The sequence below is a fragment of the Lepidochelys kempii genome, chromosome 13 (genome assembly GCF_965140285.1).
Source record: "Lepidochelys kempii isolate rLepKem1 chromosome 13, rLepKem1.hap1, whole genome shotgun sequence".
In the NCBI taxonomy this organism is placed as follows: domain Eukaryota; kingdom Metazoa; phylum Chordata; order Testudines; family Cheloniidae; genus Lepidochelys; species Lepidochelys kempii.
Window position 1 is genome coordinate 29515384 of NC_136392.1, and position 24005 is coordinate 29539388.

General features: G+C 47.1%; 1 protein-coding gene and 1 long non-coding RNA gene across 6 annotated transcripts; one reads left to right on the forward strand and one right to left on the reverse strand.

Annotated features, from left to right (window-relative positions):
• Nucleotides 1-705: 705 nt before the first annotated feature.
• On the reverse strand, nt 706-7637 carry LOC140897369 (uncharacterized). 3 transcript variants are annotated; one of them, XR_012154713.2, is made up of 3 exons: nt 7530-7637; nt 4906-4949; nt 706-4457 (listed from the first exon to the last, which is right to left on the reverse strand). It is a non-coding gene; the product is annotated as an uncharacterized LOC140897369 (long non-coding RNA). The 3 variants fall into 3 exon arrangements; XR_012154714.2 differs by having other exon boundaries at nt 4906-5035; XR_012154715.2 differs by lacking the exon at nt 7530-7637 and adding an exon at nt 7184-7494.
• Nucleotides 7638-7742: 105 nt separating this feature from the next.
• EDEM2 (ER degradation enhancing alpha-mannosidase like protein 2) lies at nt 7743-18838 on the forward strand. Of its 3 annotated transcripts, XM_073309924.1 has the most exons (11): nt 7743-7917; nt 8580-8690; nt 9465-9504; nt 10519-10624; nt 11672-11797; nt 12792-13003; nt 14264-14405; nt 14915-15039; nt 15789-15933; nt 17207-17328; nt 18284-18838. In XM_073309924.1, the coding sequence occupies exons 1-11, from the start codon at nt 7820-7822 to the stop codon at nt 18782-18784; spliced, it is 1728 nt and encodes a 575-aa protein (XP_073166025.1). In that variant the 5' UTR covers nt 7743-7819; the 3' UTR covers nt 18785-18838. The 3 variants fall into 3 exon arrangements, with proteins under 3 accessions (XP_073166025.1, XP_073166026.1, XP_073166027.1); XM_073309925.1 differs by lacking the exon at nt 8580-8690; XM_073309926.2 differs by lacking the exons at nt 7743-7917; nt 9465-9504; nt 10519-10624 and having other exon boundaries at nt 8407-8690.
• The last annotated feature ends 5167 nt before the right edge of the window (nt 18839-24005 follow it).

The following is a 24005-nucleotide window of genomic DNA, read 5'->3' on the forward strand; positions in this document are numbered from 1 at the left end:
CTGTGAGAAGGAGAAACATATGCAGCTGGTGGAGGGAAAAAAGGGAGAGTGGTAGTTAAAAAGACACATTTTATAGAACAAGGGGTACACTCTTTCACGGTAAACCTTGCTGTTAACATTACATAGCACATGTGCTTTCACTACAAGGTCGCATTCTGCTTCTTATGGAGGGTATGCCGGTTTGGTGTGAGAGATCACTCACGCAGGGCCAGGCAGCAGAATTCGGCTTGCAGGCAGCCATGGTAAGCCACGGTCTTTTAGCTTCTATAACCTTCATAACATGTGGGAATGGTTTCAAACAGCAGTGCCCCCATTTCCCATACAAAGTAGCCGTTGGGTTGGCCATTTAAAATGGGTTGGCAATTGAAAAGGAGGGGCTGCGCTTTCCGGGTTAACGTGCAGCAGAAACCCAACTAACCCCACCCCACCCCACCCACCCACACCCACACCCACTTCTCTGGGATGATGGCTTCACCCCTCCAAACACCACGTGGCTAACAGCAGGGAAGATTTCTGTTCAGCCACAGGCAAACAGCCCAGCAGGAACGGGCACCTCTGAATGTCTGATTACTAAAACCACCCTATTTCAACCAGGTGACCATGAATGATATCACTCTCCTGAGGGTAACACGGAGAGATAAAGAACAGATGTTGTTTGAATGCCAGCAAACACTGGGACCATACGCTGCAATGCTTTGTTCTGCAATGATTCCCGACTATGTGCTACTGGTCTGGCGTGGTAAAGTGTCCTACCATGGAGGACGGCATAAGCCTGCCCTCCCCAGAAACCTTTTGCAAAGGCTTTGGGAGTACATCCAGGAGAGCTTTATGGAGATGTCCCTGGAGGATTTCCGCTCCATCCCCAGATACGTTAACAGACTTTTCCAGTAGCTATACTGGCCGTGAATGCCAGGGCAAATTAATCATTAAACATGCTTGCTTTTAAACCATGTATAATATTTACAAAGGTACACTTACCAGAGGTCCCTTCTCCGCCTTCAGGGTCCGGGAGCCTCCCTTGGGTGGGTTCAGGGGGTACTGGCTCCAGGTCCAGGGTGATAAACAGATCCTGGCTGTTGGGGGAAACGGTTTCTCCGCTTCCTTGCTGTGAGCTATCTACAACCTCCTCATTATCATCATCTTCCTCGCCCACAAAACCCGCTTCCATGTTGCCTCCCACTCCATGCATGGAGTCAAAGCACAGGGTTGGGGTAGTGGTGGCTGCACCCCTAGAATGGCATGCAGCTCATCATAGAAGTGGCATGTCTGGGGCTCTGAACTGGAGCGACCGTTTACCTCTCTGGTTTTTTGGTAGGTTTGCCTGAGCTCCTTAATTTTCACGCAGCACTGCTGCGGGTCCCTGTTATAGCCTCTGTCATTCATGCCATTGGAGATTTTTTCAAATATTTTGGCATTTTGTCTTTTCAAACAGAGTTCTGCCAGCACGAATTCGTCTCCCCATACAGCGATCAGATCCCATACCTCCCGTTCAGTCCACGCTGGAGCTCTTCAGCGATTCTGGGACTGCATGGTCACCTGTGCTGGTGGGCTCTGCATGGTGACCTGTGCCGGTGAGCTAGTCATGCTGGCCAAACAGGAAATGAGATTCAAAAGTTTGTGGGCCTTTTCCTGTCTACCTGGCCAGTGCACCTGAGTTGAGAGCACTGTCCAGAGCAGTCACATTTGAGCACTCTGGGATAGCTCACAGAGGCCGATACCATCGAATTGCGTCCACACTACCCGAAATTTGACCTGGCAAGGCCGACTGCAGCGCTAATCCCTCGTCGTGGTGGAGTAAAGAAATCGATTTTAAGAGCCCGGAAAAAAGGGCTTCGTCGTGTGGACAGGTGCAGGGTTAAATCGAGGTAACGCTGCTAAATTCGACCTAAACTTGTAGCGTAGACCAGGCCATAGGGTAAATTGGCAGTTTGGTTCCCGAGTGTCTAACATGATTAAAAGGCAAAGCAGTCAGGGGATGAGGACTGCCAGGAGTTCAGAAATGATGCAAAGTTCCAGCGCTACTTCACCTCAGCTACTACAATACAGGATCCATTTGCCTCTCAAATGTTATATAGCAGGCCTGATCCTGTAAGCGCCTTCTGCATGGTGATGAGCTGCTATTATAATAGAAGTCCAGGGTCTTAGCACTACACAGGATGGAGTCTGTTACAAGCAAGACTCATTTTAGAACCACCTATTCCTCCATCCTAAACAGTTCTGCTCTCCCATCATCACACCTTAAAGGAATGATTCAACATCATTGACAGCTTCCTCCTCTGTTAGTGAGACAAGGTGGGCGAGGAATATCTTTAGCAATGAGTAAGAGCTCTCTGGAGCTTGAAAGCTCATCTCTCTCACCAACAGAGGTTGGTCCAATAAAAGATATTACCTCACCCACTTTGTCTCTAATATCCTGGGACCGACACAGCTACAACACCACTGCAAACTCCTCTGTTAGTCTCGTTCTTGGTCTTGGACACACTCTGGCCTTAGCAGGTCGAAAGATAGGAAGCTCTTTTGTTTGGAATATTTTCATACCACATTATAGGAAGGAGATTTTTTTCCACCATATTTCGCAGGTGCCCACTGGAGTAATGTGCAATTAACATGCTCCGATTGGTATTTGTGTAATTTCACCTGTGGAATCTGCCTTTTTCATATTCCGTTATTTGTAGTCTCACTGTTGCTGTCTTGTGTCCCAGATTCCAGCATTTCACTGTATGAAAGACACTGGAGCATTTTACTGCTCTAGCATCTTGTCCTCCTGTTTTTCTTTCAAGTCACATACTGTATCTCTTTCAAAAATATGTTTGAAAACTTTAGAATTCAATAACTGACTTTGATAGAGAAATTACTGTTCCAGTGCATGGTAAATGACAGTGGTCTAGAACGCTGTTAAATTTAAGTCTGGAAAATGAACTTTAATAAAATGTGCTCCAATAATGTGCTGTGACAGCTTTTAGTGAAATCAACTCCAGTACTTTGATTCTCCCAGGAGCATAGTGAGACATACTCTAGCAGCCTTCAGCCATGGAATAAGAGAGCAGACGGCTTTATGATAAATGGCCCTAGAAGACTAAATTACAACTGCAGCAAATGAACAATATGTGGAAATTATTCGGTGGCTTTTTGTTTGTACACAAGCCTGCAGTGACACCTAGTGGTCACACACCCAGCCAAGAAACCAACCCACCAGCACTGTAGCTGTCAGTCCATGAAACTTCCGCTTTCTTTAAAAGAACACCAGTTTGCAAAAGACTACACCAAAATTAGCTGTCACCCCCCTCTGCCCACTGCTGTGGGTACTTCAAATAAAGATGTATCCCCTTAAAGACTGAGAGTAAAAGCACCTGTCATTCTAACAAGTGACAGCTGGCAACAATGTGATGCACCAAAGCTACACACAGCTGGCTTTCAGGCTGACCGTACTCTTCCCTTTCCTGAGAGCAATTTGCTTGATAGGTTTGGTTTCCACAGAGCACAGCTTTGGCAGGCCAAGACCTAGGTTGCCAAATGCCTTGACCTTTCTACCATCCCTTCCTGCGCATGTGCCTCGCCTGCACTCCTTCACCATGTGCATGCACACTCACTTCCAGGAATAACTGCTTTAGAGAGAGAACGTGAGCTATTAGGGACCAATCGAACCCTCTGAGACATGGGGGCACAGAGAAGAGAGACCAGCCGCTGTTAATAAACGCCCATACTGCAAGGGAGAATTCACAATCAGCATGGGGGAACAAAGATTTAATGGACCGTACCAAGAGTGACGTTGGGAACATTGGGTAACTGCCAATTATTCAAAACCAGGGTGGGTCAGGATTTACAATGTGCTGCCAGTGGGGAATGCTGGCAACAGCACATCAGTATAGCTCAGTGCCAGCCATCAGCCGCCAGCTTGGTTGAAGCATGTCCCTATGGGCACTGAGCATCTTGCAAGGGCTCAGTCTGAAGTGAAGGGAGGCAGAGCACTTGGAAGGAGGAAATCTGGAAGGCCAGGAAAGAGAAGAGACATCTCCAATTTCACCTGTCCATCCCCAATATACAGCAATCTTCCCAGTTCAGTTCCCAGCCAGATCATAGAGCAGAAATGGCATCAGTGACCTCCTCCTATCCCCACACAAGGCAAGGGTGCCTATTTGCATGACCCTCAGTCCCTCTGTGGCACCTAGTACTGTCAGCTGCAGTGTACCGCACTAATACAGGCCTGGAAGAGAATGCTCTACGATTCTACCGATTCTTCTTTGCAGCCTGCGTTCAGGGTGATGAAGCACTGGTCTTCAGCAGATCATTCACCTGTGGGGCTCCATAGGCACCATGCTCTCACCTATCCTATTCAAGATCTACAGGAGGAAATCAGGAGACTGTACAACCTCAAGTAACTGCTCTGTCTCCTGTTCTTAGACTGAGTTCTTCTGGGTAGGGCAGGGCTGTGTCTTCCTGAGTTCATGAGCCGCATGCTGTAGGCATTAATGGAAAAGAAAAGAAAAGAAAAGAAAAGAAAAGAAAAGAAAAGAAAAGAAAAGAAAAGAAAAGAAAAGAAAAGAAAAGAAAAGAAAAGAAAAGAAAAGAAAAGAAAGATTAACTTCTGACATGCAAAGTGCAATCATGCAGCTATCCTGGTTCCAATCTAGACTCCACTCTTGGGTGAGAAGCAGGTGCCTGGAGACGAACTCAAACAAGATGGAGCGAATGGTGGTGAAAATGAAAAGCTAGCTACATAGCATCACTTGGTCTGGAGGAAGCTTGACCTCCAATAGCCACATTGGTTCATGATCCAGCTAGACTCATCACTGCCCAGCAGCACTACTAACCATCAGCTGGGGCTGTGTTTATAAGAAAATATGTATTTGTATGTGATTGTGAAACTGAAAATCATGAGATTTTAAAAATAAATATGTGGCTTACTTGTCCTTTGGAGATGGAGTCGCTCACATTTTCCAAGCTTTTCCCTGCAACCACAAGGATGAGAAACTTACAATTTGTTTTAAACCAAAGCTAAGATTCTCATGAAATCACACGGCTCTGGGAACTGGGGCTGTAAGAAAAACAAGCAAGTGTTAGAGCGAGGAAGCGGGGAGTGATGAGCCAAGTAACCTCTGAGCTGCTGCTCCTTTGAGAGCAGGGTTGTGAGCAGTGAGAGAGAGCAGAAGGTGCTGCGTTGGAGTCTTCCCAGGAGGAGAGCAAAGCAGCATAGCAGCCTGTGCACAACAAGCTGGGGCTTCCACGAGAGGGTGCACCAGTAAGAGGGGCAGCAGAGGGCCCCCAAAGAAAGGTCAGGGGGAAGGAGCAATTGACTGTTGAGGTGGAGGTGCCCTCACTGCAGTAGATTCTGGGAGGGTTGTAGGGCCTCAGTGAATTACTTTATTTGACAAGGAGAGGGGTGAATTGGTTTTGCAGAGTGGGCAGTGCATGGGCAATAGAGGCCTAAGAGAGATTTTGAGTGGAGGGTGTATTACTGAGTGGCATGGAAGGAAGGATAGAGATTTGGAGATGAAGAGTGTTCATGGGAACATGGGAGCATGGAGAGGGAGATGGGCTGAGTTCCTGGGGGCTGGCTGGAAGGAGGCAAGGCTGAAGTACCTGGGGAAGGAAACACTTTTCCCTCAGGGACTGGACCAAGGAGACTGGTTTCATAGGGTCGGAAGAAGGCAGAGATAGGTGTGTTTCTGAGGCACAGAGGCACTAAAAACAGGATTCAAAAAAGGAAGCTCACACTTCCTGCCCCCCACCCCCACAAGCCCAACTGGTGCTCTGAAAAAGTAGCTGAGCAGCTCTGAACCCAAAGTTGCGTGCCAGGACCTGTGTTGGGAGCTGCTGTTAGGCTCTAATGAACTTTACTTTGAGGGGTAATCTTCAGAAGAAACCATTTCAAAGGCTCACTAGACAACAAAGAAAGGGGCAAAGAACCACAAGTTATCTTTCACCTGAGACAACAAAGAAACCGTTTGGACTTTATGGGATTCTTGACCAAAGGGGCTGGTCAGCCACTTTCTGGAGCATATGTTGGTAAGGAAACTCCCTTGAACAAAGGCTGTAGCTTGTTTTGTAAGGTCTTAGCCTCTAGAAAGCATTTTTCACTTTAATTTGCTTGTAACCATTTCTAACTCTACCCTTTATATGTGAATTCACTTACAATCTTATTGCCTCTTGTTAATAAACTTGTTTTACTTTTAATCTAAACCATTCCAGTGCTGTGTTTGATGTAAAGTGAATGTTAACTCCGGCTAATGTGGCAAGCCGCTTGGTAATATATTTTTAAAGGAACAAACTGGATGACTGGGAAACAAAATGGCAGATCAAATGTAATGTTGATAAATGCAAAATAATGCACATTGGAAAACATAATCCTAACTACATATGCAATGATAGGGTCTAAATTAGCTGTTACCATCCAAGAAAGAGATATTGAAGTCACTGTGGATAGTTCTCTGAAATCATCCACTCAATGTGCAGCAGCAGTCAAAAAAGCAAACCAAATGTTGGGAATCATCAAGAAAGGGATAGATAATAAAACAGAAAATATCATATTGCCTCTATATAAATCCCTGTATGCCCACATGCAGATGTGGTTGCCCCATCTCAAAAAAGATATATGGGAATTGGAAAAGGTTCAGAAAAGGGCAACAAAAATGATTAGGCATATAGAACAGCTTCCGTATGAGGAGAGATTAATAAGACTGGGACTTTTCAGCTTGGAAAAGAGGTGACTAAGGGGGAATATGATAGAGGTCTATAAAATCATGAGTGGTGTAGAGAAAGTAAATAAGGAAGTGTTATTTACTCCTTCTCATAATACAAGAGCAAGGGGCCACCAAATGAAATTAATAGGTAGCAGGTTTAAAACAACCACAAGAAAGTATTTTTTCACACAACGCACTGTCAACCCCTGGAACGCCTTGCCAGAGGGTGTTGTGAAGGCCAATACTATAACGGGGTTCAAAAGGGAGCTAGATAGATTCATGGAAAATAGGTCCATCAATGGCTATTAGCCAGGATGGGCAGGAATGGTGACCCTAGCCTCTTTGCTAGAAGCTGGGACTGGGTGACAGGGCATGGATCACTTGATGATAACCTGTCTGTCCGGAAGAGAAGACGTTTGATTCAGGCTGAAGAAGTCTCAGGGAAAGCAGCAGACTGAGAGGGCATTCGAGGTAAGGCAACGGCCATGATAAAAGCTGCGTACCAAGGCTCCTGCGGTGCCGGAAGAACTGGCGGGAAATTAAGCCACTGGCTCAACTCAAAGCTGACCGGCCGGGGGTTAAAACCCTCCCTCTCACTCGCAGCCCCGGCATGCGCTTCCTGCCGAGGACCTGGCCCCGGGAGCCGCGCGGGCAGCGACCGGGCGCCCCGCGCAGGGCGGGGAGAAGAGCGCGGGGCGGGGGGTTGCCAGGGACGCTGTGGAGAGGCCGGCGCAGGGCTGGGTCACCGCGCCCAGGGCGAGGCCCGTCCCTGACCGTGGCCGTAACGGGCCGGGCCAGGCCGGTGGCTGGGACACGCCCCTCCCCGCGAGGGAAACCAAACGTGGCTACCTCTAGGGTCAAGACCCCTAGCCTGGCAGCAGCTCCAGGTGCTGCCCTATGCCCCGGAAGGGGAAACCGCAGCCTCGTCCTGAGACACGACGGACTCCGGAGGGCGGGGACTTGCCACGGTAGCTAGAGAAGCCGGAAGTGGAAGGTACTTTTGTGCGCAGGCGCATTAAGGCCTACTGCCGGGGGGGGGAGGGCAAGTAGTGGGACCGACGCGCGCGCAGAAGGGGCGTGGCTACCCCCTCGTGAGGGGCGGAAGCGGCGGCGCGGCCGGGCTCCGCTGCCACCCCCCGATGCTCCGCTCCTGGTACCTGCTGTGCTGCCTCTGGGCCCTGCACCTGCCGGGCGCCGGGGAGGGGGCGGCCCGCGGCATCGACACCGCCCACTACCGGTGAGGCTCAGGGCGGCTCGGTTCCCCCCAGCTCCCCCTGCCGGGAGCGGCCCCCTCGGCCTGGCCGGCCCCGCTCGGGCCCCGGGCTCGGTGCGGCCCCGCTCGGGCCCCGGGCTCGGTGCGGCCCCGCTCGGGCCCCGGGCTCGGTGCGGCCCCGCTCGGGCCCCGGGCTCGGTGCGGCCCCGCTCGGGCCCCGGGCTCGGTGCGGCCCCGCTCGGGCCCCGGGCTCGGTGCGGCCCCGCTCGGGCCCCGGGCTCGGTGCGGCCCCGCTCGGGCCCCGGGCTCGGTGCGGCCCCGCTCGGGCCCCGGGCTCGGTGCGGCCCCGCTCGGGCCCCGGGCTCGGTGCGGCCCCGCTCGGGCCCCGGGCTCGGTGCGGCCCCGCTCGGGCCCCGGGCTCGGTGCGGCCCCGCTCGGGCCCCGGGCTCGGTGCGGCCCCGCTCGGGCCCCGGGCTCGGGGCAGTAGGCGAGTCCTGCCCGGGCTTGTGGAAGGGCCCGGGCCGCGCATCTGGGCGCTTAAGCGACGTGCGGCTGCCAAGCGGCCCGGGCAGTGCGGGCGGCGGGCGGGGGAACCCCGGGCCGGTTTGGCCAAGCCGGGGGCGCAGCCCTGGCGTGCCGGTAGGCCCGTAGCCGTGTCCGCGCTCCAATGCCGCCTCTGCCCTCAGGGAGCGGGTCAAGTCCATGTTCTACCACGCCTACGACAGCTACCTGGAAAACGCGTTTCCCTACGATGAACTGCGGCCTCTGACGTGTGATGGACAGGACACCTGGGGAAGGTACTGGAGAGGGTTAATGTTCCCTATGAGCTTGTTCGCCTGCTGTGTCCAGGGTGCCCGCGTTTCCCTACCTCTCCCTACACTTAGGAATCTAAAAGACCTTCATCTTTAGCTCTGACGACTCTGTGGGGCGCTGTGGTGGTCTCTGCTGTAACTGTGCCAAGCCGTTTGGTAAAGGTGGAGTCTCAAACTGCATTAGCTTGAATCGTATATGTTGGTGAAGGAGAAAAACCAATTGGATCACGCAAGCCAGGCACCTGCCAGTAAAAGAGAATTGTTTAAGGAAAAGATGAGAGACAGGGTGGGTAAGGTAATGTATTTATTGTCTCGCTAATATCCTGGGACCAATGCGGCTAAAACAGCTCTGTGAATAAGATGATTATGTCACGAAATATTATTGGGAGGTATTTTTCCCACTAAGGCTGCAGGTATTGCTGTTGGAATACAGTATATTTTTGTTCTTAGCTCCACCTGTTGCCTGGCCCTCCAGTGGAGTCATGGAGTCATAATTTTGTGTTGATGCTATCAGTGGCAATGGTTGTGATCTGACAGATTCAGCAGGATGATAGATGCCCTGTGGGTAGAATTCCCAGTCTTCTCTATACACAGCTTAGGGGTCTCAGGTTGGCTCACGCTGGAGTAACTGGAGTTGTAGTTAGACTTTTTTTGTTTTTGCTGTTAAATATTCAAGTGTTATATTTGTTACTGTCTGTCACCCTGGCTGCTACTTATCTCACTTGACATTTCCTCACACTGCCTTCTTTTCTCTTTTAGTTTTTCTCTCACGTTGATTGATGCTTTGGACACTCTACTAGTAAGTACCTCACTCAATTACAACCTTTTCTTGTTAATTTCTCTCTGTTTTATTTCATACAATATTACTTTCTGCACTTCTTAAATATCCTGCATTAGAGGCCTTGATTTACCTCTGCTCCTCTCAGGTGCTCTTCACCTACTTGTGAGAGAAACTTATTAACTGAGAGAGGGAGAGCCTGCATTGACTTCACTCCACTGAGATGCAGGGGCCTGGAGTGCCCAGCCTCTGACACCTTCTAAATATGGCATAAGGACCCAGAATGAGGGGGGAAAGCTTTGAAGACAATCAAATAGGAATCTTTTTCTTAGTGTCTTTTATATCCTCCGTTTCGTGAGTCAGCAGCTTGTGCTCACAGCTAGTCAGGGGCGACAAGTTGTATGGGCCCGTGGTGCCCGGGCTCCAGCAAGTTCAGGTCCCAGTTCCACCAAGGTTCGGAGCCGGATCTCTTCCCCGGCTCTGCCTGCCACCCCCGCGCACCGCCCCTGAGCTGTCCCCTACAGCTCCGTGCTGCGCTCCCTCACTGGCCGCTCCCGGCTACAAGGGAGCGGCGCCAGGGGCAGGCTGAGGCAGCTGTTGTGCCGGAGGAGGCACATGGCAGTCCATTCGTCTGTCCCCCCCCAAACTCTCTCTCAGAGCATGCATCCCCGCCTGCACCCCCTCCTGCATGCCTACCCCAGCCCAGAACCTGCACCCTCCCAGAGCCCGCATCCCTCCTGCACCCAAACTTCCTCCCAGAGCCTGCACCCCAAACTCCCTCCCACACCCAAACTCCCTCCCAGAGCCGTGGGCAGGATTTGGACCTGTTCTGGGCACCACCAAAAATTATACAAACCTGCCGCCCCTGTAGCTTGGTCAAGTGAAAAAGGTTTAAAACAGCATCTAACCCTATAGTGAAGCTGCTGAGGAGTCTGTTATGTCATGCGTTCCTTATAATTGCTCCTTTGTTTTCCTGAGTGTAGTCATTTGTTGCCTCATGAGCCTCCCTCTCATTTGTCCTGATTTCTTTTCCAGATTTTGGGAAATGTTTCAGAGTTCCAGAGGGTTGTCAATGTGCTGCAGGAGGGGGTGGATTTTGATATTGACGTAAATGCGTCTGTCTTTGAAACCAACATCCGAGGTGAGCTGGGTGCTGGAGTAGGGCTTAACTTGAAAGTCGTTTGTGTGTCACAATCACAGTCTCCGTGAATTCATAATTTTATATCTAATGCAGAAGAACAGTGGGAATTGAATTCTGCTGCATACAAACTAAACAAAGAAAAATACACCTCCCTTCCTTCATTGTGCATCACCTCCCAGCCCCCTTTTGAATGGTTCCGTATGTAAACTAGACATACTACAGTTTGTGTTCTTGTTCAAGGTTAGTTTTAAGTTTCAGAATGAGAGGTTTCATGCTGAAGTCATAAAGTTACACATCAAATCTGCTGTTGCTTCTAGAATAAGTTTCTTGTGTCCCTTGAGGCAGACGATGTTCTGGAATGGAGAGTAATTTTGTCTATTTAAGAAGCTATGATTAAAGTCCTCTTTCGCTTGAAAAATCATGACGACCTCTGCCTTCAGCACCACTTGCTTGTTTTGCTCCTTCAATTCCCTCTACTTAAATGACACTTTCAGAGAAAAAACTGAGCTATGCTTATTCTCATTCTCCTGCTCTGCTAGTTTCTGCACCCTGAGACAGTTTCTGGTAAAATATTTTACACATTAATAGTTTTTGACCTACACTTGCCATGTTACACATTTCTGGGCTCATTTAAAATACAAGACAACCCCATCCACTCTCTTTTTCCCTTTCAATTGCTCATACTTTATTCTCCTGATGTCATAATCCCAGTAGTTCTTCAGTTGTCTGTGTCTGTAGAGTAGTACAGATAAACGGGCATAGGTAAGATCTGCTGTTTCTAATGCAATGGGGTAGAAGTGCTTCCAGTTCTTTTTGACAGTTTACAAAGAAGCAAGAACAAGAATAAATCCAACTTTTTATCTTTGCAAAGCATCTTTGATTAGCACCTTCTTAGACACTAGAGATGAGCCATCTGTCTTCCCCTTCCCCGCCACAACTTCCTAGTTATGGAATCAAATGCTGCTGATTTGGGGGTTTTGTGCCCAAAACCATCAGTTCATTCCTCCCTGTACTTCCTAATGAGCCCCTCACTTTGCACTGTTCCAGTGGTAGGTGGTCTCCTGTCTGCTCACTTGCTGTCTAAGAAAGCTGGTGTTGAAGTGGAAGCAGGATGGCCGTGCTCAGGGCCTCTTCTGAGGATGGCGGAAGAAGCTGCTCGTAAACTGCTACCAGGTGAGAACCTTTCCAGAGCTGCAGATCTAACTTTTCTCTGCACTCTTCTGCATAGTAGATGCTGAGTTAACTGGCCAGTAGTAATACAAGTGCCATCACTTCAGCATCTAAAATAGCCCCCAGATCAGTGGAATCATAGGGGAAGTCTAACTAGCTGTATTAAACTGCCATATTTTTGTCAGTGCTGCACTGATGTACAAGTATTTTGGTGTTACTGAAGTCTGGGGAATGAGCCTAGGCTCAAATAAATCCTTTACAATCCACATGGAAACCTCTGAAGCTTCCAGAGCAGCTGTGGGATGGTTGTTGGACACAGAATGCAGGACTTTGGGTCACTTGAGACAAAATATCACAGGAAATGTGAGTGTAGTCTTCTGAAATGGCAGCACTAGGTATATGTGATGCCTGCAGGAAACACCCGGAACGTGGTGCTATCAGTCACATGAATGTATGCCATCATGTATATTAGTTACTCCAAGCAAAAAACAATGTTAAAAGAACATTAAGGTGGTCAAGTGATGGTCTCTAGAGGCAGAAAATGTGCAAACTCAACTCTGCCCCACTGTGGGCTTCCATTAGGATACACAGTCAGAGTACATGAGTTGTTGTGTTGGTTTTATGTGCCTCGTCCCGGGCACAGGTTGGACTGCATTCAGTTAATGAGGCAGCTGTTCAGTGTTTGCATCCTCACAGAGATCATCCCGCTTGTGCAGTGAGGCAGGCATACCCTCAAACACTGCATGCTAAGTGATAGGTCTCCACATGTCCAGCATTTCTTGTCTAGCCTTCTGGGTTCTACCTCTCTCCCCCATACCGGGCTATGGTGCCACCTCCCATTTATTTCAGTGCACTTCAGACTACTCCAAACCCCTGGTCTCTTGCTGGCATCCATGCTTGAATGAGAGGCACAGGCAGTAACAGTCAGCCTGTTAAATGTTGTCTGGTGATAGATGCCGAACGTTCTCCTGTGAATCACGACTGTGATGTGTTTCAGCTTTTCAGACCCCAACTGGGATGCCATATGGGACAGTGAACTTGCTGCATGGAGTAAACCCTGGAGAGACCCCAGTTACCTGTACTGCTGGTATCGGAACATTCATAGTGGAATTTGCCACGTTAAGCCATCTTACGGGTGACCTAGTGTTCGAGGATGTGGCCAGAAAAGCCATTAAGGCCCTGTGGAAAAATCGCTCCGATATTGGATTGGTGAGTGGGGGGAAACGCCCTTCATGTTATGCTTACATCCTTTTTGTAAACAGTGTACAGGAGGCAGTACTAGGTAAGCCAGGATAGATAGAGGACACGCGTTATCTTTAAATGAGTGATACCTTATAGTACTACATGAGTATAACTGCAATACCAGTAATCCTGCAGTAGATGACACTTAGCCTACTGTTCCAGAACCCTGGTAACTTCAGTTAGACTATATCCACCTCGGATACATTACACAGTTCTTGTATTCTACCCAGAAGAGGCTGGCGGGCAAATGTTGTGATTTTCACAGTTTTATCATTTTTATAACTCCGCTTCCGTTATGATCCTCTGCCATTACTGGCTCACAGCCTCCTTAAAACGTTGCTTTAGCGCCGCTATTCCAAGTTTAGTCTCTGTCGAAGGGGGATTTTTTTATTTAATTTTTTTTTTTAAATGAGACTAGTCAATTCAGATGTTTATAATTTAGGCTTTGGAGAGGAGGGTTGGAACACAATTTCCCCATACTTAAAATATAAATATAAATATTTTCTCTTGACACTTACATTTTTGTACACAAAACTTGGACGTTTCTGAAGTTTAAAAATGTCTGTCTCCACATGTGACTAGACCTCAATGAGGACCTTGGCAAATTTAAAGAAAAAAATTACGAATAACTACAAATCTGTTTCCACACATGCACTGTAACAGAGAAAAATCTTTAAGCATATGGTTATGGTCTTGCCCAGCTCCATAATGCCACGCTGTAGAACTCGAGTGCCACAAATAGGTTTTTTCCTTGTATCTAAAGAGTTTTTTCTAGCTTAAAACCCTCTGGAATTTCAGAAAAATGCAATTACTCTATTCTGTAGTCCCAGAGTTCAGGTCAGATAATACCTAACAAAGCTGCACTTTATGGCATTGTAATCAATAAAATCCTAGGTAAAACTTTATACCAATGAGGCATTAATGTTGCAAATAAAAAATGCAAAGTAGTGGTTCCCATAGCATTGTTCATGTCTGCCTATTGACAAACCAGGTGTAGTTGTGAAATGCAGAAAACAGTTAATTTAACTTGAAGGTTGCAAATTCATCATAAAATCAGGACAGCAATACTAATGTTGTATTGCTATATGTGTCTATATTTCATAAAGTTTGCCAAGTGCTTTGAAATCCGTGGCTTTCAAATAAACAGTAGAAAGAGAAGATCATCCTCGGAATCTAGTATTAACAGGCAAGCTTTGGCTTTTCTTTAAACTCTTCCTTTTCCCACAGGTGGGTAACCACATTGATGTGGTAACTGCCAAATGGGTAGCCCAAGATGCTGGCATTGGGGCAGGGGTAGATTCCTACTTTGAATACCTTGTTAAAGGAGCCATTCTGCTGCATGATGAAGAGCTGATGTCCATGTTCCTAGGTGAGAGCTTTTTTTCTCCTAGATGACTGGGCCTTTTTTCACCAGATTTTCCCAAAAGTGTCTCCTTAAGTGCACCTGTAGATATCTGTATGTACAGAGAGAGGCCCCTGGAAATGTGACCTTAAGCAACTCCATGGTGCAGACTCACTTCTGAGGTATCTTCAGCTCTGTGGGTGAAATTCTGGCCTCCCATTGACCTCAGTAGAGCCAGGCTAGTACCTGTGTCTTTTTGGAGCTAAATTTCTTTTTCCATCATTTGGTCTGTTAGACTCCTTTTAACAAGAGGATGCTAAAAGTCTGACAAAACTCCTTTCTAGACTGTTTCCTGTAGTGATGGTTTTTGTTACAATAAGGCCTTGTAAGATTTGTGAGTGTTCTGTATGACAGTGCTCTGGGAGAAATGAATGTTCTTAGTGTTAATTTGTCTAATCCACAGTGGAAAAAGGGGCTTCTCTTCTGCTATTTAAAAATTCAGTTGTGTTAAATTATTTTTCTCCGCTTCTTTTTAGAATATAACAAAGCCATTAAGAACTACACAAAATTCGACGATTGGTACCTGTGGGTTCAGATGTACAAAGGGACAGTGTCCATGCCTGTCTTTCAGTCCCTAGAGGCCTACTGGCCAGGCTTACAGGTAGGAAGAGAAATAACATACACTAATCTTGTTCCTCCCTGTCTTGGGTCCATCTGCACCACAAATACTGTGCCGGGGCATATGATGATAACTTTTATCTTCTGTCCCGGTTAAAGCCTGACTCTGCTCCGCAGTGTAGATGGACTTCACCTACTGCAGCCTTTGGCAGAGCTGAATTAGACTCCAGAAGTGCTACATACAGAACCATAGATTAAGTGTGAATGGGGACAGCCATATTGTAACCTGCTTTCCTAACACAGTTCTTAAGAAGATGGGGCGGAGGGGCCCTAAGAAAAGAGACCAAATCCCTTTTTATTTTTGAGTTTTTCTTGCAATGAGAATTGCTTATTGAGTAGTTCCCACTCCCTAGTGTCCTATAGTTGACTACGCAGCAACAGCCCCTCTGCTGCTGAAATGAAAGGAACAGTGTCTTCTAGATGAGTCAGGGAAGCTCTAAAATGAATACTCTGAGATCCACATCAGCCAGAAGGGAGTAGAAAACTTGGTATGAATTCAGAGATCACATGGAATATGATCCAACAGAAGTGTCACCAGCTTCCTCATTAGCTCCAGCTATTCTTAAGGTACCCTGTCTGAATATGACTATGTTCAAACTCTGTGAGCAGTCCATTGGTTTCTCATTTAATGACTGTAGGAAAGGTTGTTTTTTTTTTTTTTAAGCTAAGTCCTGTGTAGTTTGTTGTTTCCCAACTGAGTGTTGCTTCACTAGGTGTTTTTTCTTTCCCCAGAGCCTGATAGGGGACATCAATAATGCCATGCGAACATTCCTCAATTATTACACTGTTTGGAAACAGTTTGGTGGGCTGCCTGAGTTTTACAACATTCCCCAGGGCTATACAGTGGAGAAGCGAGAAGGATACCCACTCAGACCTGGTAAACAGAAGCAACAAAGATGTTGACACTGAGTCCTGCTTTTACTCTAGTGTAGTAATTTAAATGTTACCTAACATCTAATCTGCAAGATCTTACACTACTGCAATGATAACTTCATTCTCAGGGCACTCCCATTTTCCATTTCCGGCAAGAGTCTGACTTTCACTATAGGTAGGACTACATTTTAAAGGAGCCTAACCACTGTGCCACTTCTTAAAGGGGCCCTGTCAAATGGATTAGCCCCAAAATATAGGGTTTGTGCTATTGAAGAAGATGCATCAAGTGTAGTATTAAGTGTTCTCAAAGTCTGTCAGTAAAAGGCTTTTTAATGTAAATGTTCACTTGCACACATGAATTCTGTACTAGTATAACTAGAAAGTGAAATTGACTATAAACAGACCAGTCTGGTTTTGCTGAATGAAGTGCATAGAGTAAAGCAGACTTTTGCTATTCCTCCCGTTTTATTAACCTTATTGCAGTTGAGTAACACAAATAATGTTAATGATCCTGTGATGCAAGATCCTCTCTGAAACTTGAAAATAACATTTCTCCCTCGTTCCTTTGTCCTTTTCTGTTCCACAACCATTGATTTCCCTTTTCCCTGTTTCTTACAACACACATGGTTCTACTTCATTTACTTGTGCACCTGCATCATGTAGGTCTGCAAATGCATTTGTTAATTTGAGTTTCCTGAATGGCTGTTACAGCAGCATAACATCATTTGCCATGTGGCCTGTAAACTGGACTTTTTTACCAAAAATTCTTAGCAATGCTAATTTTCTTAGAATGTGTCACAATATCACAGTAGCAATCTTTCTAGAGTAAGGAAAAGAGAAGGTGCACCTGATGTCTGCCGTGGATGTATCCATATTACCCATCCCTGTATCTAAACGTCAGGAAACCCTATCTTTCAGTAGCTTATAAAATGTACAACTCTTTTTTATGGGGCTGAAATGTCTGATGCAGAATTGGGGTATCAAAGAATTTTCTAAATTTAGGGGGTTTTTTAGGGCAAGTTTAATTTTAAATTTTTTTAACTTCACTTCATTCCCATCCCCTAAATGTGAGGCGGGAAATGCATAGTTAACATGTCATCTCAATTCAAACTGTTTAATTGCAGATTTGGCTTGTCCTCTGGGAAGATGGGTGAGAGCCAGAGGCAATATATAGGGCTAATTGATCTGATCCTCTTGAATTGTATTGGTGAATCTATGCAAATTGCAGGGGTGTCTTCTGTGCACTGTAACAAAGTCTTTGCTGCTGGATTTTGCAGAGCTGATCGAGAGTGCCATGTATCTGTACCGTGCCACACGAGATCCCACCCTCTTAGAACTGGGGAGAGATGCTGTGGAGTCCATAGAGAAAATCAGTAAGGTGGAGTGTGGATTTGCAACAGTAAGTGTCTGCTGAAAACCAGCTTTCAACCAGCAAGTGTTGGTCTCTTGATAGTTTGTCAAAGAGGGTGATGTCTGTAGGCTGGCTGATCACTTGAGGGAAGGTTTTCTTGTTTTTTAAAGACCAATCAAGCAGTCCCGTGGTAAAACTCAATTTTGTAACCCTGCTCATGCTTCAGGGAGTAACTCCACTGCCAGAGCAGTAAGGGACTTAGGGCCATATTGTGCCCTGCTACTGTGTGGGTAAGAGCTGGGGATGGCACAAAAAGCCTCCCCACTTCCCTCTGCCCTCAGCACAGGAACTACTTCCTCCTGGTGCCTCTGTGGGTGCAAGGGGTTGGGGAGAAAGCAGGGCCAGGGCATGTTCCCACTGCATGTAGGGCACTGCACCTCTCAGCGATCTGCTGGAATGGTACAGGTCTGCATTGCCCTGACATGGGCCTGTGCTGATCAGATACAGCTGAGCCTGTACGAGTTGATTTCTTTACACTTCTCTAACACCTGCCATTCAAGGATCTCACACTGTCACGATGAATCGTTAATGCACAAACACTGAGAATTCACACTCACAACTCTGAAGTAGATAAGTCCCCATTTTATAGGTTGGGAAATGGTGGGTAAGTCGCTTCATGTCGCTAAGTCACATGGGAAATCCTTAGCACAGAACTCCTCTCTCCTGATTAGCAGTTAGAGCAAGTGACTGGCAGACATTTCAGTTGGATAAAACAGCCAAAAAGAAACTGTTAGAAGTAATTAATTTTAAATGTTGTGCACCATCAAGCCAAATGGCAACTCCTCGGGGTAAGGATCGGCAGTGGACTGGTGAGTCCATGTATTGCTTAGCTGTAGGGATGAATTCCAAGCTGACTGTTTTCCCAAGTTCATGACATCTAGGAGCACTCTGTGAGGTTCTGGGTTTAGGACAGATGTAATCCACTTGATCTGCTCTCTTACAGATCAAAGACCTGAGGGATCACCGACTGGATAATCGCATGGAATCCTTTTTCTTGGCTGAAACAGTGAAATACTTATATCTGCTGTTTGACCCAGATAACTTCATTCACAATGATGGGTCAGCCTTTGATGTGGTGTCCATGCCTTATGGGGAATGCATCCTTGGTGCTGGCGGATATGTCTTCAATACCGAAGCTCACCCCATAGACCCTGCTGCCCTGCACTGTTGTAGGAAACAGAAGGAAGAGCAGTGGGAAGTGGAAGACTTAATGAGAGCGTTTTACTTTCTGAAGAAAAGCAAAAAGTCCACGTTCAAGAGAACTGCAGACCATAGTGGGAGGGAAAGCCAGACAGCATCTGCAGATACTTCCTCAGGGAGCAGCAGGGTGGAAATGAACCCGGAGAAGAACACCAAAAGGAGAATCCCTCTCCTGAGCTGCCCTAATCAGCCCTTTACCTCCAAACTTTCAGTTCTGGGACAGGTCTTTCTAGACAACACGTGACTCCTTCACTACGAGTCTGAGTTGTTGAAGTTAATAAATCCACTTGGATTTGCACTCTGTGGACCTTTTTATTCTGTGGGAAATATTTTTCAGTGGTGGAAAAAAATGCACAACAGGATTTCCACTGTTATGTAAAATATCCTACAATTAGATCCCCTTGCACTCTTGCCTTTTGTATTGCATGAATCAGGGTTACTGTTCCGTTTGTTAACGCAGCTCAAAGTGTTATACCAGAATGAGTCGCCAGTTTGGAAAGCAGAAATCTCTGAGAGGGAAGAGCCTGCAGCCTGTGACTTTTGCTGTTTCATTTGCAGCTGTGTTAAATGTTCTGAGGCCGTTTAAAGTCTCGACCATATGCAGAGTTTCCAGTGCCTCCTGCTTAAGAAAAGAAGGAAATTGAGCTACCTGGCTGTAGCAACATGAGAACAGAAGCAAATTACTAGCAGCTACTTCTCTTACTCCTTAAATTGCAGATTTTCTCTGATTAGCCTTAAATTTTACCGCTGGTCCCAGGAGATCATGTGGGCACAGGCTTGAACACCCAGAGCTCCCAGATGGGGAATAGTTCATGGGCAATCTCTATTCCAGATAACAGGTTTTCAGTTCCATGCTGGGCTGTTGGACAAATGAACTGTACATCTGGCAGTTGGGGGGAAACCAACATGGGAGGATTTGTCAAGTGTCAGAAAGTGAGTTAATTTGTGTCATAGAACATTTCACATCACACATTCCCTTACATCTAGCACTAGTGCTCATTAGTACCCTGTGCGTGACACTGTCCCTTAGGAGGCTGGCTGGCTGACTGCTGGGTGGATGTCACCTAGAAGCTGATTAAATTTCTGTAGTTTTCTGGGGCCTGTGATGTGCGGAAGGAGGGACTTTGTGCTGTGGATTAGAAACCCTTCTAACCCCAAGGGACGAGGCTTGACTGACTCCCCAAGTGTTCTGCCTGCCTGCCTCTGCTCAGAAAAACCCTTCTTCCTTCCCTGCCTTCAATGCCTAATATGACCCATCTCCCCCTAACAGCTGCGTGGACCTTCTTGTTGGGAACTAATGTGGCAGTCAGCAGGAATCCACGCAGCATGAGGCAGGCAGCCCATTGGTAGGGCAGGGGTAGTGTGGGGTAGGGAGATGGGACCAAAGCCAGGGAAGAACACCAGTTTTTGTTCAGAGTGAGGTATAGAATACTCCAGCCCCTCAATACAGAGGAGAGGCTGAATAGACATGTAACTCCTCTAAAAGTGGGGCAGGGTGGGTTTCTAATGGCCACATTCTTTTAAAGTGAAGTCGAACCATGATGGTTCCCTTTCTAATAGTGAAAAGCCTTGCTCCTGAATGAACAGGCTATTGGTGGGATCTGACAACCCCTACCGCTCTGAGAGTCTCAGGAGATATAAAGAACCCTGACCCTTCAGCTTCAGCAGGGGAGATGATCTTCCAGAGTCCCCTGGGGAGCTTGTCCCCACCTCTATCATGGTGGCCAGGTGCATTGCAAGAGTTTCATTTTGATGTAGCAGGAACCAAACTGCCCAAGGCTGCAGATAGCATAGCCTGATGGTTTGATTCCATATAGCCATTCCTAGCTTCCCTTCTACCTTTCTTTGCATGTGCAATATATCTGTTCTTGCTTGGGGTAGCAGAAGCTGACCAAGCAGGGGCTCTCTACACTCATTTTTATGCCAGTAGTGCCCCACGTTGTTAAGTAGAATGGGAGCCTTGGTGTGGCAATAGGTCTATAACTTTTGCCTGTTTTAGAATTGGCCATGGAAAGTAGGTCAAGTTATTTTCAATAAAGAACATTGTAAATAGGTGCAAGAGAACCAGACAACCTAGATTAGCCTAAACCAAAAAGGCCATGATTGATATAATCCAAGGACGGTTGAAATTATGCTCATTAAAAACAAATGATGTGGAGCCAGAAGTTAATGAACTGAAGTTGACGTGTTGCATATTAGGCCAAATTGGTGGATTAAACTGTGAGAGGATCAGCTATTCCACCCAACACTCCCTTTTCTTGGTGCTTGAAGAAAGACACTTTGGCAGAGGGGAGATACAGAGAGAACTCTCAGAAGCTTCTGGAGGAACTTCATCATGGCTGCCTCTCTCACCATCTCCTGGGACCCTGGGCCTTCAGCATCCTGATCCTGAGGGATGTTCTGACCAGACTGGACCAGAGAGAGGGACCCCAATGACATTGCCACCTGTACCGGCCCCAGCTGAATCTCAGACACCAGCTGGGATGAAATGGGATCAGACTTTAACAGCATCGACGGCTCCAGCTCATTTCAACTTCTTCTCTTTTCCCCAAAAGGACAGTTATTACCATCTGATACCATTTAAGAGACTGTCAGACAAGGATGTTTTCCTTCTAAAAACTCTCCAGCTTAAGGGAAAGGATGTTGTTACAGTATTTGGAATGTAAAGCCTTTAATTTTAACTGTTTGTCCTTCTTTATCTTTAATAAAAGGTTCAAATGATTTTTACTGTCATGTTTAGCATGATACTAGGCAGGCTAAGGTCCCTGTATACCAAGCCCCAAACAGTAACTAGATTATGTTAACATAGGGATTCCCAAACTTTTTGCCAGCATAACCCCATTTTGAGACTTATGGTCTCCAGTGCCCCCAGACCACATCATAGCAACCAAGGAATTTACACATGAAGTACATTATTTAATGCTCTCTAATGTGACACGGGCTTGTGTGTTGCAACACAGCTTCCTGAAGTCTGGTGGCATGGTAGAAATTGCACATCTAATCTCCAGTTGTGACATCCACAGTAGATGAACCCTGAGACTTGATGGACACAAGCACTGAATCCAGCCTCACCCAAATACAGGCTTGCAAATGGCACCATCAGTTTGAAGGTGCAGGTTGAGAGTGCAGGATATTCGTTCTTGTGACAGTGAGCCAAATTCCCAGAGAGAAAGTTGAGCACATGTTCCTCGCAAGAATCTATCACAGGAAATTTCAGTGAGCTGTTCAGTGTCAGCTGCTGGCAACTCCATGGTGTCAGGCTTGTACTGAAAAGGGTTTCGCACCCAGTCATACTTTGTCATGTCCAGGTCAGGGGGAAAGGATGTAAACTGTTCTGGCCAGCTGAGGCGCTCGGCCATCACCTGTGTAGGAGGCTGAATAATTTCATTGTCAGCCAGGAACTTGCAAAGCTGAAGGAAGGATTCATAGTTTGTCTTCAATAGATTATACTTCCGGAAAACAATTCATAAATCTTCTGATTTTGATTGACTCAGCTGAAGGATTGGGGGGGGGGGGAGTCTTTCCTTGCAGACTTGTATTCAGTTCATTCAGATTCCCAAATACATCTGTGATAAGGCAAGAAGGCACCTCTTCCTGTAGGCACACAGGAAAATCAACACATTCACTCTGTTCACAGGCCATTGCACGGGCACACAGCTCATCTCTCCGTTCAGAAAATCGGCCCAGCACTTTTCATTTTGAGAGCTAACAAGCTTCATTGTGGAATAATAACACGGCATGATCGGACCCCAGGTCTTCACACAGTTTTGCAAAAAGACCATGCAGGGAGACAGAACAGAATGTCTTTGAGAACTGCACCATACGTGTGATGTCGCACTGGGTGTGTGAGGTCACACCATGAGAAGGCTGCTATTTTGATCTACAGCCTGGTGGCCAGGTCATGCTGGGTGGGGGCTACCATTAACAGGCAGCCTCCTGGTGTGGCATTTGTGGAGCCGGTCTGCACATGGTGTGGGGGATTGGGGACGGGACAGGTGGTATTGTCTTGCAGGCCAAATCTGGCCCATTGGGCCCATGAGCATATGTTCCTCCACCACCATCTGTTGGTGGTGGTACAACCCGATTTGGGGTCACAATCCACAGTTTGGGAACTGCTCTGTTAACACCTTTGTCCCATATAGTCCATTGCACTCCATGGCACAGCCCCCAGGGTGGTGTACAAATGCATATGAAGATATATTCTCTGTCCTGAGGAGCTTGCTTTGATGACTTGAGTGTGAGGTTGCACCGGCTGACTCACTCCACAAACACAAAGGCATGCTTTTCTCTGTATGCCTATAAAGTTTCTCCACTCGTTTTGTAGCATAGTCAATTCTCTGCCCTCTTTGGTGACTGTACAGAGTGCTCTTACCAGAACCACTGATAAAGAGTGAAAAAGGAGACTTTTGAACAGAGAGCAAAGGAATTGCATGTCACCTGCCTTCACACCCAGCCAGCTGGAACAGGCGTAAACAAGGCTGTAATCAGTGAGGGAGGCTCCAAATTGGCTTTTGTAATGCTAATTTTCATCCCAGCAAGACTGCCTGGCTGCAGCCCAGGAGGAATAGGGTTTGTATGGGAACATCTCTGAGCTATACTGGATTACGCTAGATAGACATTGGATAGAGGAAACTCAGATCCTCCCATGCACCATGGCTACTTCCTGTGCCTCCCATAATGCTCCTGTTCCTGGAGTCATTCCAGAATGCAGTGTGTGCAGCCCAGGTGTGGGAGAAGGACATGTGGGCTTTGGTTTTTCAGTCTTTGCTTCCACTAACATCCTCTTTTCCAGCTGCCAAAGCACCAGCTGTGGCTCTAACGCATAGGGCAGTGAATGCTGTTACCCGCTCAGTGGCCTGTGGAGGAGGGGTTGTGGGGTTTTGGCAGGCCCCATAGGTCTGTCTATTACTGAATGGGAGTCCGGTGTATTGCTGAGTTTCTGTATCCCTGGGCAAGAGGGGGTCAGACCAGATACCCTTCAGAGCAGGTTGTGGGGTAAGGTTCACGTAGTTTCCGGCCACACCGATGCTTGTAATGGCTTACTGCTGTTTCCCAAACACAGCTTGAATCCATGCCTCTGGTATTGGAAAGCATCCTGCAACTGCGTTCAGAGCCCTACAGAAAACCCTACCATAGACCTCCATGGAGCAGGGTCAGAAACTACCAGGCTCTACCAGGTTGGCACTACCAGTTCTCCCTGCCCCAGAAACCCCCCTCTCCCAGTTTCTTTTATCCCCCCAGAAATGTAAGAGAAGCTGGTGAGTGCAAAAACAGGCCAGGTTTCTGGAATTAGGCAGATGCCTGCCCATGGAGGAGATGCAGGTGCTCTGATATTGTAGTAACAACAAGTGTTATTATCCCCTCTAAATATATGTTACATACTAAAAAACTCTATTTTAAAACATTAGGTTGCAAAGTGAAACACTCATTCCAGAACTAAGGTTCTTCCCTATGTGGGTAGGCCT

Bases quoted from the DNA above. Each gene is read 5' to 3' on its own strand.
- EDEM2 (XM_073309924.1), top strand. From the start codon at position 7,820: ATGCTCCGCTCCTGGTACCTGCTGTGCTGCCTCTGGGCCCTGCACCTG. The intron at 7,918-8,579 runs GTGAGGCTCAGG...CTCTGCCCTCAG, and splicing joins ATCGACACCGCCCACTACCG to GGAGCGGGTCAAGTCCATGT. The intron at 14,406-14,914 runs GTGAGAGCTTTT...GCTTCTTTTTAG, and splicing joins GCTGATGTCCATGTTCCTAG to AATATAACAAAGCCATTAAG.